The 16,552-nt window shown below is 49.8% G+C and overlaps 1 protein-coding gene across 3 annotated transcripts in view; it reads right to left on the bottom strand.

Moving 5' to 3' along the window:
* Positions 1–793: 793 nt before the first annotated feature.
* The window catches only part of ZBTB16 (zinc finger and BTB domain containing 16), a 136,860-nt gene continuing 121,101 nt past the window's right edge, over positions 794–16,552 (bottom strand). For all 3 annotated transcript variants that reach the window (XM_088138912.1, XM_088138910.1, XM_088138911.1), the window contains exons 5-7: positions 11,896–12,066; positions 4,675–4,842; positions 794–3,306 (exon numbers count right to left, since the gene is read on the bottom strand). In XM_088138912.1, the coding sequence (XP_087995038.1) occupies positions 3,077–3,306; positions 4,675–4,842; positions 11,896–12,066 (569 nt within the window). In that variant the 3' untranslated portion in view covers positions 794–3,076. The remainder of the gene's footprint in view (positions 3,307–4,674; positions 4,843–11,895; positions 12,067–16,552) is intronic.

Below are 16,552 nucleotides of genomic sequence, written 5' to 3'. Positions count from 1 at the left end.
CACAAATATGGCAAAACTGTGCTTCTGTAACTGCCAATTTAAAAAAAAAGGAACAATAACAACATCAACTTAAAAAGAGGTAGCTTTTCAAGATAATCTCTGAGCCGTGTTAGGCTGGATCATAAAAACAAACACCAATTTTGGTAGTAGTAGTAATAATAATAATGCACAATAAACACGAGACAAGAAGGCTGATGTGGAAAACGATGTCCGTGGGGTTTTGTTGGCTGTGTTTGGACACGGGTGCAAGCCCTCTCTTCTAGCCCTGCCTTGTGGCCTTTTCAACAAGGAACCCCAACTCACCCCCCCCACACAGAAAGCCAACTCAAAGAAGCTCATGAGGTCACAAGAAACCGAGGTAATTTCAAGTACAATGTGCGAAATGAGAAAATCATTCGAAATGAAAGTAATGATGGCGACAAAGAGGAGCAGCTGCTCTGCCTCTCGGCTGCAATGGCGACCGACCGAAGACTGGGCAGGAAGGGCCTCCAGGGGAGCCCTGCTGGTGTTAAATGGGGGGGGGGCAGAGAGAAGAGAAAGAGCCTCTCCCCTTGGCCTGATTGCACCAAGAGTCAAGATGGGGAAGGAAGGAAGGCAGGAAGGAAAGAAGGCAGGCAGGCAGGCTCATGTGAGTTGCCAGTGTTGCAAGCGGGCAGAGGGCAACCTTTTCAGGGCAAGTGACGCACTCCAGGAGGGGCATCCCAGGACAAAGGCAGGAGGGGGGCCAAGTAAAAATCTAAACTGGATTGAATTTTGATTGCACTTAAATCAAGGAAATTAAGTAAACTCAACGGTAGTTACTCCACACATTTATTCATTCCTTCTGCCAAATTACAATTTGGTGGCTATTTTTGGAAAAGCACTGGAGGCTGCCCCTAAGGCTTTTGGGGGAAAGGTCTCAGGTTGCACATCTCCCCTGGTGCAAAAAGACGGGTGAGCTGGAAGAGAAAGAACAGCCAAGGAGGTGACCTCCAACCAAGAGAGATGCCTGTGTAAGAACTGCTCATCCTCTTGGCATGTTTGTTATGTGCAAAGCAGAAGCAGAGGATCCTCCCAAGATGAAGGCACTGGGGACAAGTTCTACTTGCTGATGGCTACAAGGTGGCCCTCCCAGACAATCAGCTCTCTAGCGTGCCAAATAAGCCCAGGTGGCTGTCAGGGGACACACATGCACAGAGGCAGCATTTGCGTCTACATCTCTTGGAGCTGGTCTTCCATCCTTCCCGTAAGAGGACGTAGGGCCACACTGGGACTCTCAACTTTGGGTCAGACCTACCAGGCCAATTCATCTGGCTGCCAATTGCTGCACAGAGAGCAGAAAAAGCACAAGACCAAACCAGCCCTGCCTCTTCTGCTGCCCATCCCCACATTTGCTCTGCAGATATCAGGACATTAGTCCTGGGCAGAAGGAAGATCCAGGGCGAACCTTTTGGGGAGAGAGGTCCATGGGCCAAGAAGGCTGGTCCATCTGCGGAAGCCGAGACTGCAAGGGGTCCTCCACATTGCACTGCACTGCAACCTTGACACACATCAAACCCAGGCACCATTATCAGCTACAGAAGGTAAGTCTCTTCAGACAGCCCATCCCCGTGAACAACCGAACCGGTGTCCGTGTTGCTATCCATCCATCCATCCATCCATCCATCCATCCATCCATCCATCCATCCATCCATCCATCCATGCCCAGATCCTCTCCAGCTTCACGTGAGCGAGCTGAGACTTCCATGGACTTTCTCTTGCAGCTAAACAGAGGAGGGAGTTGGGCAGAGGCTGTTGACTAGAAGGAAGCAGCCCTTTCCCCCCCACAGAAGTCAGTGGGGAAGTGCTTGAGAACAGGGAGCTTCGCAGAGCTCCCCAAAGCCTCAGAGGGTGAGATCAGGGCTTCTCTAGCAGCTGCTGGGTTTCCCCTAAGCCTTGTCATTTTGATTTCTCCCCTGCTCAGAAAAGGCTGGCCATTCATGGTAGCAAATGTGCAAATGTGCGCTGCCTCTCCTCCGCATCCCTCTCCCCTCTTGCTTCAAAAATAAATAAATAAAAATAAATGCATAGAATGGTCTTTGGTCAGAAGAAAGGGTCGCAGCTCACAGGGAATATCTGGAGGCAAATTCTGAGGGCATCCAGGGTCACGCTCTTTGAGGCAGCAACCCCCAACATTTGAGCTGCAAAGGCCAAAACGTGGTCAGCAGAATCTATGAGAAAAGGTTTGGCGCTGTGGGTGCACATGAATTCTACTGCTCTTTCGTAGCAGAAAGCCCTCAGAACCCCAGGACACACTCTACACTTCCTTCATCTCCTCAAGCAGCTGCCAGGTGGGATCTAGGATGCTCCGAGGCACCTGATACCTTCCCTCCACCACCCTCTGTGGCACCACAGAACTTCATGGATGTCCTGCTCTCCAAATGTTCCATCTCTCCCAAAGATGTGCTTGGATTTGGCAGCTAAGTCAAAGGAACCAGTGAGGACAAGAGGGTGAAAATTTGGGGAATTTGCAGGATGCACGTGCAGAAAACTGCATCCTGCTTGGGAACTTGTCACTTCCAAGGGAACTGTGGATATGTTAGGGATTGGCATTGGAGCGAAACAAAAGGAACCCAAGAGAGAATCCTCATGACACTATAATTCCCAAGGATCCTTGGGAAACCAAGGCAGCAATGCAGGGGGTTGATTGGATCTCAGCTTACACCATGACAGAGAGAAATTGGCCATCCCCCCCATGGAGCACCAAGGGCCAGACGAAGCCCAGAGCCACGAGGCACACAGGGGGACATGGCCACCATGCAAGACAACTTCACAGCTGGCCAGGGCTGGAGATAGGTTGGACAGGACATGCTTTCGGGGGATCCTTTCAGGGAGCTCAATGGGGTTTCTCCCCTCCCTCTCATATCTCCCTGCCCCACTCACTCCTTGCAACCTTAAGGACAATGGAAGCTGGAAAAGAAATGGGTCAGCAAATCCTGGATGAATAGAACTGAAAGCAAAAAGAAAGAAAATTGGGAGAGAAAAAGAGAAGGAAAGGGAGCAATCCAGGGGTTGATTCTGTCTAGTCCCTTCCAGCTTCTTTTCTCCACTTGTCCCTTCAGACATAGCACAGGTAGAGATAGGTCTTCTCTATCCTCCAGTCTGCTGGAATCTCCTCCGGCTTGTGGCCTTTCATGTGCTTCTGCATGGCGGAAAGGCTGGGGCAGTATTCCAGGCAGATGGTGCACTGGTACGGCGAGGCTCCGTTGTGGGTCCTGAGATGTTTTATCATGGCGGAGTAATCTCGGGACCGCTGGTGGCAGAGTTTGCACTCAAATGGCTTCTCGCCTGTGGAGGGAGAGGAGAAGCAGAAAGGAGAAGAGGAGGAGGAAGGAGGAAGGAGGAAGGAGGAAGGAGGAAGGAGGAGGGAGGAGGGAGGAGGGAGGAGGGAGGGAGAAGGAGAAGGAGAAGGAGAAGGAGAAGGAGAAGGAGAAGGAGAAGGAGAAGGAGAAGGAGAAGGAGAAGGAGAAGGAGAAGGAGAAGGAGAAGGAGAAGGAGAAGGAGAGAATCATGGGTGGGGGATGATTCAAGCTATTGCAACAATGCTGAGCATAGCATGGATGGCCACGAAGCACCTTGATGCCAGTCCCTGCCAAGAAGCAATGACTATCCCCAAACACTTGGGGGCACTGCCCCACATTGTCTGTCAAGGTTGCACATGTGTGGCCTTCAAAAGCTTGAAAGATAGCTCCCAGAGACCTTCCCAAAGTTGCCATCAATTTTTTTTTTAAATATGCTGGAAGGTGTATAATATTTAATATAGAGGGAGTCATCATACCAATTTAAATTTGTTTCTGCCCGGGCTGCATTGTTTCACCCTGCCCTGCATGACCCTTGCTTCCCCAAAAGTTATGCACCCCATACAGTAAAATGGAAGGAAAGGCTTGTTCTGCACACAAATTACACACACGTATCAATAATTAGTATATTTGTTGCATAAACACGTGCTGGGCTGGTCCTTGGGGGCGGGGGAAGAAGCAGTAAGCAAATTTGAGCCATCTCCAATTAGAAGCGCAAATCAAAACCCTGTGTGGCAGGAAGCCCCCAATTCAGGAGAAGACAAGCTGAATGTTGCCATTTAATGAATTTGTGGTGAGCGTTTTGCACAAGTGATCCTGCTCCAAGCAGACACAGGGGCAGGAAGAGGGAGAGGGAAGAGCTCCCCTTACCCAGCTTCCTAGCTTTCAATAGCCCCTGCTCTTTTTTTACGCCAAAGGATGAGCAATTTTTAAAAAAATGAGCTGCGGGACTGTAGCGAGGACGACGTTTCCCAGCCGGGAATCCCAGCGCCAGGGCTGTGGGGATAAGGGTGAGAACAGCCACCTCGTCTCGGGCCTCACGTTTGCTAGTCCGGGGCTAGCAGCTTCCCATGCAGGGGGCCAGCTGTGCTAGTGGGCCTCTCCCGGAGAACTCCTTCGGATACTGCCAGCCGCAGCTGCGGTCGAAAGCCGAGGGGGCTTGCTTCGGTGCAGTAATTAAAGCCTTGGTTCTCCCAGTATCAATGCCCGTTCCATGCCCAGGCAGAGCGAATAACGAAGTAACGAGCAGAAAAAGCAATCTAAACATTGATCTGCCATTTACAAAAGCTGCACGCTGTCTGTGATGTGCAAGCGGCCAGCGGGAAAACTGCCTCCTGCAGGCTGGACATCCCCTTACCCGTGTGGACCCTGTAGTGGGTCTCCAGCTGATGCTTGAGGCTGAACTTCTTGCCGCAGCCGTTGCACTCGTAGGGCTTCTCCCCGGTGTGGATGCGCTTGTGTCCTTTCAAAGTGCTCTCATCTCGGAAGCAGCTACCGCAGAACTCGCACTCGTACGGGTGGTCGCCTGCAACCAATACGGCAGGGTCAGAGGGGAACCATCTGTGGGCAAAGAGGCAAAGTCCGGCCCTGCCCACAAGGAGAAGCCCTTGAGTATGAAAAGGGCAGGAGGGTGGCGGCAAGGGAGGCTGCAGATGGTCGCCCCACCTGCAAGGGGTGCTTGTCTCAAACTGTTGCCTTTTGACACCATAGAGACAAGCACCCCTCCTGAGCTAGAACCTACCATTTAGTGGAGGACAGGGATGGGCCTCCAAGCCCTGGTTGATGGTCAGGGTCATTTTGGCGGTGGAAGGGCTGCCTGGGCAGGAGAAAGGAGACCCCACCAAGATGGGAAGCCCAGCTGTCACCTCCATGGAGGATTTGACAGAAGCCAAGGAAGGGAAATCTTGGCCCATCGATCCTCAGCGCCAGGAAGCTGAGTCATGATGACCAAGTGGGAACGGAAAAGCGAGTCTCATAGGCTCTTTCCTAACTGTTCAAAGTTGGCCTCTTCCTTCCCCACCACCACAAGCTTGTGACGATGGATGCAGAAGCTTTAACTGTCAATTTATAAAAGCTCATCACTGTATCCCCATCCACCTTATCATACCACGGGATTCTAGGAGAAGAACCTCCAGTGAGATGGCTCCTAAAGACAGAAGGACTGCCACGCTCCCACACTCCAGGGGCAGGTTTCAATCCTCTACAATCCCCAAAATGCCTGGCTAAGAAGACTGAACAAGGAGCGAGGTATTCTTCAGGAGGGTTTCAAACCCGATCTGGAACTTTGGTTCTAGAAATGTTCCAGAAGGGCCATGGCACCATTTGTCACAATGGGTAGCAAAACAAAATAAAAAATGACGACCCTTTCCAGATTAACAGTTTAACCAGTGAGCGTTCTGAAGTTGCCATGCTTATAAGTGCAGCCTTCCTTGGAGCCTCTGTGAAAGGGTGTGTGTGTGTGTGTGTGTGGAAAGGAAGCAATTGCTACTAAGAAGACCTCCTCTTCTGGCTGAGGAGCACATCTAGAAAAGGCCCTTGGGATCTCTGTGATGATGATGAGGCTGCCAGGGGGAGATGTGCAGAGACCTTTTTATCCTCCTCCTCAGCGTGTTGCTAATGAGGTGAGTCTATGGAGGAGGCCAAAAAGATGGGTTTGGTCACTCACCTTGGCGAGGTGGAAAACAAGACATGTCTTCCCACAGCTGCAAGACACGGAAACTCAGAATGCAAAGTTCTCCTCAGAGGTCCAGTGACCTCTTTTTCTATTTCCTTCTCCCTTTCCCTCCCCCCGCCCCCACTTTCTGGTATTTTATTAGATTTGCTTCATTTATATGTAGAGAGAAACAGTACAAAGATACTTTAATACTAAGTAATCAGCTTAAGATTGAAACCTTTATCATGCAACAAATACTTTGATGCAATTCGCAGCGGTTCTTTATTCAATGTTACACTCAACTTTGGGTAAAAAAGACAAATGATTTTATACTTGTAATACTGACATCCTAAATTGTAACTAAGCTTGACAGCATATCTTTCCCCCCCTCTTCTTTATCTGCAACAATCTAAGTTATCTAAATAATAGAATGTCAACAATTTTCAATTAATATTGTAAAAACTTCACTGAATTGAGACAATGCAATGTCTCAAGATGTATAACAACATAATAAAAAGGAAAAAAAAATGAGGCTTTTCCTGAAAACGCAGATGCCAAGGCAGCTTGGTGTGGTCCTGCTGGAGATGCCGATCATGAGAACAGGGATCTCCAAGTGGGGGAAATGCTTTCTAGTAGACCTTTGGGTCCAAGGTGGTGTCCAGAGAACTGTAGGATGGACAGACAAGAGGAAAGAGGGACCCTGTGGCACCTTCTTCTCGGCGTAGACCTTGTTTCTGGAGCAGCCAATCAACAGCCTGGGGAGCTTGGAAAGTGCTCCTTGTGGTCTTCTGCTGCTCTGCATCCGTGCAGCTGCCCAGGAGAAGTTCTCTGTGAATTGTTCACCCCTTCAGCGTTTTTCTGGCGCCGGTTGCTGAAAACGTCCAGATCCTGACCGCTGGCTCCACCAATCTCTCACTCCCAAATCTCAGGACTCCTTCTTGGGGGGGGATGGGGGGGAGGGAAAGGAGGAAGTGAGCAGCTTCAACTCCTTCTCCCTCTCTTTTAAAAAATATTTATTACAGAAGCTGAATGGAAGGACAATAAAGATAGATTGATCACCCCAGACTTTGTTCATGAATATTTAAATATTGCTGATTTGTCTTGTCAGTGTAATTACAATCTTCTCCAGGCTCGGCGAATCCGACGACCACAAGTTTATGGTAAAGAATGGCCCCACTGTATTTCACTTGTCCCGCTGCAGATGTGCGGAGCCGCCAAGCGTGTAATGCTGCTCCCATTTCATACATTTTCCTCCGCTGCTGAAAGCTTAAGTCATCCACAATGACCTACGCTTTTTCATTATCCCCATGTCAAACTGAACTCGTGCCTGAGCATAAATTCTCCTCCTTGTTATAGACTTGCAGGCTGCCGCCTCCACTTCCTTTTGGCCCATGATATTTTACTCTCTTTCTTCCCTCCCTCCTGCTGCTTCACACCCCCCCCCCCATGTCTTTAGGCACAAATTCTCTCTCTCCTAAATTAGGACCCCATGGCGTCAATTCCATCTCCACAGCAGCAGCAGCAGCTCCTCCTCCTCCTCCTCTTCTTCTTCTTCCTCTTCCCCTCTTCCTCCCCCCCTTCCTTTGCTGCAGAGGTGAACATGTTATTCAAAAGTAGGAGTGTACAAATCATCCCAGCTCCAATCCAAATTACCGATTTGATAAAAAAGTGTGTGTGGTCCTCAAATTGCCAAACTGATTCAAAAGCCCCTAATTCTGATCGATGCATCACAACAATTTGGTGATTTCCTTCAAACCAAATCTTTGCCCAGCCTTGCTCAAAAGACCCCCCAGAGACAAGAGTGGCCCCTTTGTAAGCCAACTGAACTGCTGCAGTTGCCATGATATCCCCTGCTTAGGTGAGGAGTTCTGCTCAAGCATCTGGCCAGGGAATCTCCATCCCTGGACATCAGAAGTGTAGCCAGAAAAAAGCCCCCATGTGTGACTTGAGGGGAAGAGATCATTTCTCATGGAGTCTAGGACAGATCAAGTGCTGCCAAGGCCCACGATGGAAATGTCTGACCTTCCCCAGTTCCAAAGCTGCTGGCAGTGCTCTGGAGGGTCTGGCACGTAGATGGTTGGCCTGGGGCTCAGCTGTGGAAAACTTAGCAGATCAACCCATGCTGGGAGCAAACTCATCTTCTGCGGCAAGAGGGAAGAGTTTAGAAACAGACATCGTTGGCTCTCCTCTTTCCTCCATCCTTTTTGGATTGTCCATGCAGGCAAGGGGAGTAGGCAGTAAGGCAGGTAGCGCATGAGAACTAGCGGGGAACCATGGCTTGGATGATGGAAAGGTGTGACTTATGCTTAATCCACCTCATGGGATTATTGTGAAGATCGCAGGAGATATTGTCCACTTGGCCAACTCTTAGAGGACAGAAGGGGTAGAAGTAGACAGAGAAAAATGGTCTCTGTTGGACTACCAACATTCTCTTCTTTGTTGAAGGCAGCCAGCGCCAACACTACTACTCACTTCCTACTAAGTGCCTTTTCCCAGCAACCCCTCTTCTTCCCCCCACCATCCCAAGAGGAAGATGTGCTGGTGGACACGTATGGCCTGCATTAAGACTGCTGTCGCATGGCTGCAAAGGGGTCTTCTGCCTTTATACTTCTCTAGGACTCCGTCACTACACTTCTGAAAAAGCTGCTCTGTTCCTCTGTTTTGGAAGCCAAAGGAAAACTAGTTTGCAGAAAGGGAAAAGAGGTCGGCCCTGGAGCTGACCTCAGAAATGCAGAATTGGCTGGGTTTGGAATGAAGGCCAGGTGTTTGTCTCTCCCGGCTAGATATCCTTCCTTTGATTTCTCAGCTTCCGTTTCCCCACTTGTAAGATGGGGATGGTGTCAACTAACTTCCCAGGAGCAGTCAGAAGAGTCCACATGGTTGGAAAGACTTCGGAGTTCTGCTTCTGGTCAGGAGTGTCCACAGGGCGTGGTCAGAAAAGTCAAGATGGAGGCCGCAGGGGTGTGGCTGAAACTTCACCCATGTTTTATGTGCAGCACACAGGGCGTCCCCGTGACTTTTTTACCACACTCTGCGGACACCCCTGCCTCTGCTGCTGCCCTTCTCTCTGTTCGGACTTTTTGTACTCTTAACCTTCTTATTCCAGGAGAGAAGAGCAAAGAAACACACACACACACAGTCTCCACCCAGCAACAGCCTCCTCCATGCATCTCTGTCGGGAGTGACAACAGATCTGTCAAATTAATTTTTCAAAGGAAGCAACCTCTGAGCATTTATGGTGCTCAGCTGCAGCAGAAGTCACCTCTTCCAACAGCTTGCCTTAGGTGGAGAGTTTTTCAAAGTGCTCGGAAATCATCCTTATTCCTTGCTTGCTGTTGTTCAGAATGGGCTCCCTACGCGAAACCGGAGGGGCAATCTTGAAGAAGCCTGCTTGGAACATCCAATTAGGCACACCGATCACACATTAACAGGTTTTAGTCCGGCATCTCCCAGTCTAACCAATGACATTTGGCATCGGAAGCGTCACAGAAGCAGGAAACTGGGCCTGATTCTTCGTCTACTGTGCACAAAGCCCCGACTGTCTGTCCAGGCTTTTTTTTTTTTCTCCAAATCCAATTTATGGCACGTTGATCCACTTTGCAAGGCCTCTTAATGAGGTTGACATTAAGTCCAGGACAAGCGGGACTAATTATGGCCCCCTCTGGCTGGCCGGCTGCACCTGGGGCCCGGCCCCCCCGCTCTTGTTACCTGGTGGACTTGTTAGCTAGCGAAGCAGCCGATCCAGAAAGCAGAGACCGGTGCCTCGCCGGCACAGCAACCTTTTTTTATCATACAAGCAGCCAAGTGAATCCGGGATCTGTCAGCGCCAGGAGCTCGCCTGGCCTGTGTACCGAACGCAGCTGCTGATGCTAAACATGCCGTACTGGAAGCAAATGGGGCTGGAGAGGACAGAATATTAATCAGCATGAATGACGCAGGGACCGACCCAGCTTCTTGCACGAGGCAAAGGGCACCCGAAGGCAAAGGACGCCACAACCCAACAGGTGCAGGTGAGCCCAAATGGGCCTTTCGGTAGTCACAGGACAGGCGGTCCAGGACGTGGAGCCCTTAACTCCCTCTCTCTCCCTCTCACACACACACACTATATGATTTGTGCTAAAAATGGTTGGTGCATCCGTTATGATCATGCTCAGCCAAGCAGTGCCCGCTGGTGCCACAGCTCCTGTGGCATCCCTTGGATGGTGCCCTCTGACACGCGCGCAACACAGAGACACAATTTAAAATGTCTCTTCTTATGAGAGTATCAGGTCTTTGTTCAGGAGGCTTGAGCTAAGAATAGACAAATGCATTTGACTCCTTGAAATCATTTTTTTTTAAGCCCACAGGGTCCTGCAAAATTTGTGATGGTGCCTTCCAAGGAGAGATGGGCAGGGCAACTCATACAAAGCGCCCATCAACAGCAGGGGCATTTTTAAGGTCTACTGTGGTCTTTGTATGCCATTTGGACCAGGAAGGGGAGGAGGCAGGGCAAAGTCCAACAGGTCAGATTAGCAGCTGCCCCACTTCCAATCAAGCACAGGCCCTTCTGAAGAGCGAGGGCCTTTGTGGGAAGTGAGAGTTGCCTGAATGTTTCTCAACCTTGGCAACTTTAAGATGGGCGGACTGCAGCTCCCAGAATTCCCCAGCCAGCATGGCTGTTGCGAAGAATTCTGGGAACTGAAGTCCACCCATCTTAACGTTGCCAAGGTTGAGAAACAGTGCTCTAGCCCATCTCTTTACAATCTTGGCAGCATCCAGATGTGTGGACTTCAATTCCCAGAATTCTTCGCAACAGCCATGCTGGCTGGGGAATTCTGGGAGCTGTGGTCCGCCCATCTTAAAGTTGCCAAGGTTGAGAAACACTGGCTTAAACACTTGCAATGGCGATGGAGGGAGGTGTAACTCATCTGGCGAGCTGGATCTGAACCCACTGTCTGCAGGGAAAGTCCACTGTCTTCTGCCCCAAGTTTTCTGAAGCAGATAACTGTAGAGCAAAAGCGTTCCTTTTCCTTTTTCCCTTCAGAGGCTGGTGACTTGAACTGGGAGGGCCCCGCTAGAAAAATCCATGGAGTCAGCAGGGGTCGACTTGACCAAGAAATCACCTTTTATTCTTTTTTAATGAAGGTGCACCTTGGCTTTCCCAGCGCTCAACTGAGAAAAGGGCAGAATATTAGGCAGAATCTACCCGGGAGGCGTATTGCTACAGAAGGAACCTGGGGGGAGTTTCATCCTCCTGCAATCGCTGTTCTGTTGGCACACCCCGACCAGTGCAGCCCGATGCCAGTTGTGTGACCGAGTGCCATGTACTGGGGTCATAATTGCAGAGAATAGGCAATGTGCAATTGATAAGGTGTGCTTATAGTGGGAGCAAAGACCATCATTATATTCCTGGAAAGTCAGCTAAGCCATTTCAACTTTTCCTTTTCAGTCCAGTGGATGCATGTTCACCCGTCCTACAGTTTCAAAAGTGCAGACTTCGACATACAAGATTTGTGTGTGTCAATATTCATACACACAGCAAAGGGCCAATTGAAGATCTGATTAGACCGCCCCCCCACCAAAGAAGGAAGAAGAAAGGAAAGGAAATCACACCTTTGCTGCTTTCAAATTCCCCACTCTTTGTGAATACATTACACGTTACAGAAAAATGTTATAAAAACGGTTCCACAGCCACGATTACATACCAATCAGTATGAATGGGAATAATACTGGTTTGGGAGAACACATACCCTGCGGAGCACAGAGAAACTGCAATCACCCAGAAGTGCCCTAAAGGTATATTTGAGGGAGAAATAAGAGCCAGAAGCAGGGGCGGAGGGATGCGCTGCATGATAAGCCCCACCCTCGTGAGCAGTTGCACCCCTGGGCTGCGAACTCCTTGCCCCCCCTTTCCAGGCACAATTCCCAGGGAGCCCCCCTGCTTACCTGTATGGGAGCGTAGGTGCCTTTTGAGGGCCGTGTGGCTGGGGAATGTGCGGTTGCACTCGCTGCAGATGTAGCTTCGCACGCCAGCATGCACCTCCATGTGCTGCTGCAGGGCTGTCTGCGTTTGGAAGCGCTTCCCACAGAGCAGGCAGAAGACGGCCATGTCCGAGCCTGGAGGAAGAGGGAAATGGAAGGTCATCTCCGCAAGATCAGCCTGGCCAGGTGTGCGTCCCCGGGAACCACTGCCTCGGGTTTCTCCTCCCCGTGTCTGGGACATGAACAGCTGCTTGTGAATGGCCCGGGACAGGGAGACATTGGCCAGCATTTCCACCACTTGTGAAGTTTAGCAATTGCTATGTGGATTGAAAAGTAAAGCCAGGAACAGGAGAACTTGGTTACTCCTATAAATGCTTTTGCGAGCGTTACCTATCTTCATAATTTCTTCTAATTTTGCTGATCTTGGGAAGAGGGTGAGAATTATGCATGGATCAGAAAAGAAGGCAGATTTTCACAAATCTGAATGCAGTGACTTTTCTGTCATCAAAGAATTCCTTCTCTCATTGTTGATCTTCACACAGTCTGCAGAGAACAGAGTCTGTTCCCCTCTTGGGGAGAAATGAAATTATGCACACTTGAGCAAAGAGGAACATTCAGCATTGAGAGCTTTCATCTCTCCATCTGTCTCTCTCTCTCTGTGTCTATCCGCCTGCCCACCCACCCACCCACCTACTTACCCACCCACCCACCTACTTACCCACCCACCCACTTACTCACCTACCTCTTTTACAGCATGGAATACAAGCAAGTTTTCAAGACAGAACTTCCTTGCAGGAAGACTATAGTGACTTTTCCATCAAAAGCAGTGACTTGTTCCATCAAAAGCCACAATCAAAAGAACTTATTAGCTAAACGTTCCCCCCTCTAATGAAACCTGATTATTACACCAGTTAGGAAGCAAATTAGAATAAAATAAAATAAAATAGTAGGTAAATTAAAGAGAGACGGAAGAAAAGAAACGCAAGCATATACATAGGGTGGATGTTTAATTTCACCAGCTGAAATTGGGAAGAGGGTGGTTTCCCTAACCCACTTCCCACATATCCACAGGCAAACCAGAGATCATTTTGAAAATGTAAAATAAAATAATAATACAAAAACCAACAATTGCTCGAAAAACTTCTGCACTTAACTCCAAAAGGATCAGGTTTCTTTTGCTCTCAGAACCTGAACTCCCAAGTATTCTGAAAATGATCTTTCTGGGGTGGGCGGGCAGGACACATCTTGGTCTCCAAGGTCTGGGGTAATCAAGTACATTCATGGGGTCTCACTGTGCGATATGTGCAGCTTCATAAGGTGCTTTTCTGCTCGATGCAGGAGATAAATGCCAGCTCAGTTGGAAACTTTTTCATAGCTGGGAATGACACGGGGCCACTTGAATGCCTGATTGTCTCCTGATTTCTCACTTGAAGCACACCCTTGTGAAGACCGACCAGAAGGAAACATACAGTACTTCATTTTCACTGCCAGCTCGACACAGCCTCCAACAGCTTCCACGCCAGTTGCGCAAGGGTGCCCGAATATGCTCACTCACAAAAAGAGTGCGGGTCAACATTTTGACTTTGGTCTCCTGGGCTGCTTGTGATCCACTGGAGAAACACCAGCCAAGGGTCTACAGACATTTGACACAACAATATTCTATGGTCTGTGTCCACAGAGGTGACAAATCTCTTCTGCCCCCATTTCAATACAGTGGTACCTCGGGATACGAACGCCTCTACTAACGAACATTTCGGGTTACGACCAGCTTCGGCAGGAAAATTTTACCTCGGGTTATGAACTTGCCTCTACTTACGAACCGGATCCGCGGCCATTTTCCCTGCTGTCACGCAGTCGCGGCTTCCTGTGGCCGAGGTCGCGGTAGCAAGGAGATGTTCGGTGAGGCTCGTGGTGTGTTTTGCGGTGTTTTGTGAAGGTTTTTGGTGCGCATGTTAGCATGGCTCCAAAGAAAATGCAGAGCAGGCTTGGCGGGAGTCAGGCTCTGAAGAGGAAATTGCCTTGGGTTGCGACCAAATTCGGGTGGAGGGTGGAACGGATTAACCGGATTTACATTGAACCCTATGGGGAAATTTGCCTCGGGTTGCGACCAAATTCGGAGGGCGGAACGGATTAACCAGATTTACATTGAACCCTATGGGAAACTTTACCTCAACTTGAGACCAACTTGAGTTGCAACCAGAGTCACGGAACGGATTAAGTTCGTATCCCGAGGTACCACTGTATTTACACATTGTCAATACCAAGCACCCAGTGACCTTTGCACCATAAAACCATTTCCTTTTCTTTATGCATAGTTGATTGTTTCGAAATGTATGAAACAGTGGAAATCACATTACCCGGGCAGGAATAAAGGGAGCAAATGCTGGTTTTCTGAAGGCCCATTAGAATCTGGGAAGGGTGGAAAATAAAATTATCTAGAAAATTATATTAGCAGTTCATTAGCAGCAGCAAACATTACAAGGTAACCATGAATCTGCACTGCCTTTAAAGAAAGAAGGGGGAAAAAGGAAAAAGAAAATGAGAAGCAATTGTTACTTCATTTGCATGCCAGAAATGAACTGCCCATGATTATGTTTGCAAAGAAACGGGAGCGATGCCAATTGCCTTCATCACAAAGGCTAAATTTGGCTCCATGCTGAACATGGGTCGCTCCAGGAAGGTGTCCGGACGCCATAGCTGCTACTGGGTAATGTCGTTTTGGTCCAGAAAAGAATTCTCCCCCCCCCCCGAAAAAATTGGCAACAAATTTCAAAACCAATTTTGGTGGCATCCAATGAAAGGAAACCACAGGGGGAGAGTGAGAGCTGCAAATGTTTCTGCCTCATCAAACCTCGCAGCATTTCTGTGTGTCCATTTTCGACTTGCAAGTTTGAATTTGGTTTGAAGGGATGACAACGTTGTAGGCAACATGAGGAGTGTCAGAAGCCAAGAAGAGTGCTTTTGCATCATTCTGCTCAGCTCGATTTTGCGGGAGGAGCGGCTGGGTTTGCGAACAAGCCTCGGCAGTTTCATTCACACCCGGGCAGGGGATAATAATCTCAGGGTGGCTCTTGGCCGCAGGCGATCTGAAGACCTCGGTCATAGCCCGTTGTAGCGCCCTTCTAACTTGGTGCAGCACAGACACGGCACATTACAACCCCCTTCAGTCCATTGTAACATCACCATATACAACAAAGAGCCTTTGAACTCAGCGGTCTTCTCCTCGCTTGGCTGCGCTAACCATGAAAACGTACAAAACCCTTTGCGGCTGGGGATGTGCTTGGTGCGCCCCAGGTCCCAAGTGCGCTTCCAAGACAGGCCCCCTTGGGATCTCTGGGGCGCGGAGGACCCCGTCCGAAGCAAGCGGTGCCCAGCTGCGGTTTTCAGAAATCAGGGATCCCGGCCTTTGCACAGAGCTGCTTCTAAAGCTACACAAGCCAGCGGTTGTCCCCGCAGCTTTTGGCAGGAAAGGCTCTCGGATAAGTACTTCCTGATGCCATAAAAGCCGAGATCCTGCCTCTCTCTCTCTCCCTCTGACACAGACACGCGCCTTGGAAGTCGTTCCAACTGGAGGGCAGCAAAGCCGCCTCTCGGCTCACACCTGCACTGGCTTCCACCCCAATTAGATCCTCTTTAAGGGGAGGCGGCCCAGCTGGAAACTCTCCCAGGTGCGCACACCTTCCCGGCGCAAAGCTCTCATTATCCCGTGTGGCAAACAGCAACTTAATCACAGAGAGGGACCTCTAAATAGACATGGGCTTTTTTGGGGTAGCAATTTGTACAACGTGTCTGTGTGTCTGCGTGTGTCAGTGATTTCTGGGAGGGGAGTAGAGGACGAATGTGAAGTCACCGAGCCCCGCCTGTTGGCCAAACGGAGACGGCAGCCCCTGCATGGTCCAAACTCTCCAAGGCAAGTGGATGGACGAGCCGAGTTTCCAGGCAGTCGGGCTGGATTCATACAACACTAAACCCAGGTTAACAAGCCACAGTTGCTGTCTTCAGGGAAGGTATGATGGCCCCCCACCCTGCAGAACATATTCTGGCTCAGTGCAATGGCCTGGTTCACAGAAGGCCCTCAGACAATGGTTGGATTCCCACGACATGCGTGACCACAGACCACCTAACAGTGTGTTAGCCCAGCTTAGCGTGTTGTGTGAAGCCAGACTTTGAGTTGTGCCAACCCCATGGAGGACTGACCTCAGGGGCTCTGCCTCACGTAAATGAATACCCGTGTCAATGATCAATTTTTATTCAGGACATGCACCATTCCAAAATTTGGAACAGGACTCTCCGTAGGTATGTGACGGCTGCAAAACCGTCTAATAAAACCAGCCTGGGTTTCTCCTCGGCCTTGTAAGGTAGCCTAGCCGGGTTGTCCGAATGTAAAAACAGGCAGAGCTTGAATTGCACTGCTGTGCCTGCCATCTTGCCCTTTTTGACCATGAGCCGCAGACACTCCTGCAACCTCGGATGCGGACTCCAAATAGTGCCCCTTTTATGGGGAGAAGCATTATTCTTCTGCTAACGCCTGCAAGTCCAGCTGCCCTTAAACGTGCAGGTGGCACACCCAGCCCCCTCCAGGGTCTCCTCCTCGGATGCACAGCCCCCGGGAGCCCACCCC

This window comes from Python bivittatus, unplaced genomic scaffold (genome assembly GCF_059951505.1).
Source record: "Python bivittatus isolate LINGU-HERP-01145 unplaced genomic scaffold, Pbiv_v1 ctg000320_np1212, whole genome shotgun sequence".
Taxonomy (NCBI): Eukaryota; Metazoa; Chordata; class Lepidosauria; order Squamata; family Pythonidae; genus Python; species Python bivittatus.
Note: the sequence above shows the minus strand (reverse complement) of the source record. Positions and strands in the feature narration are given on the sequence as shown.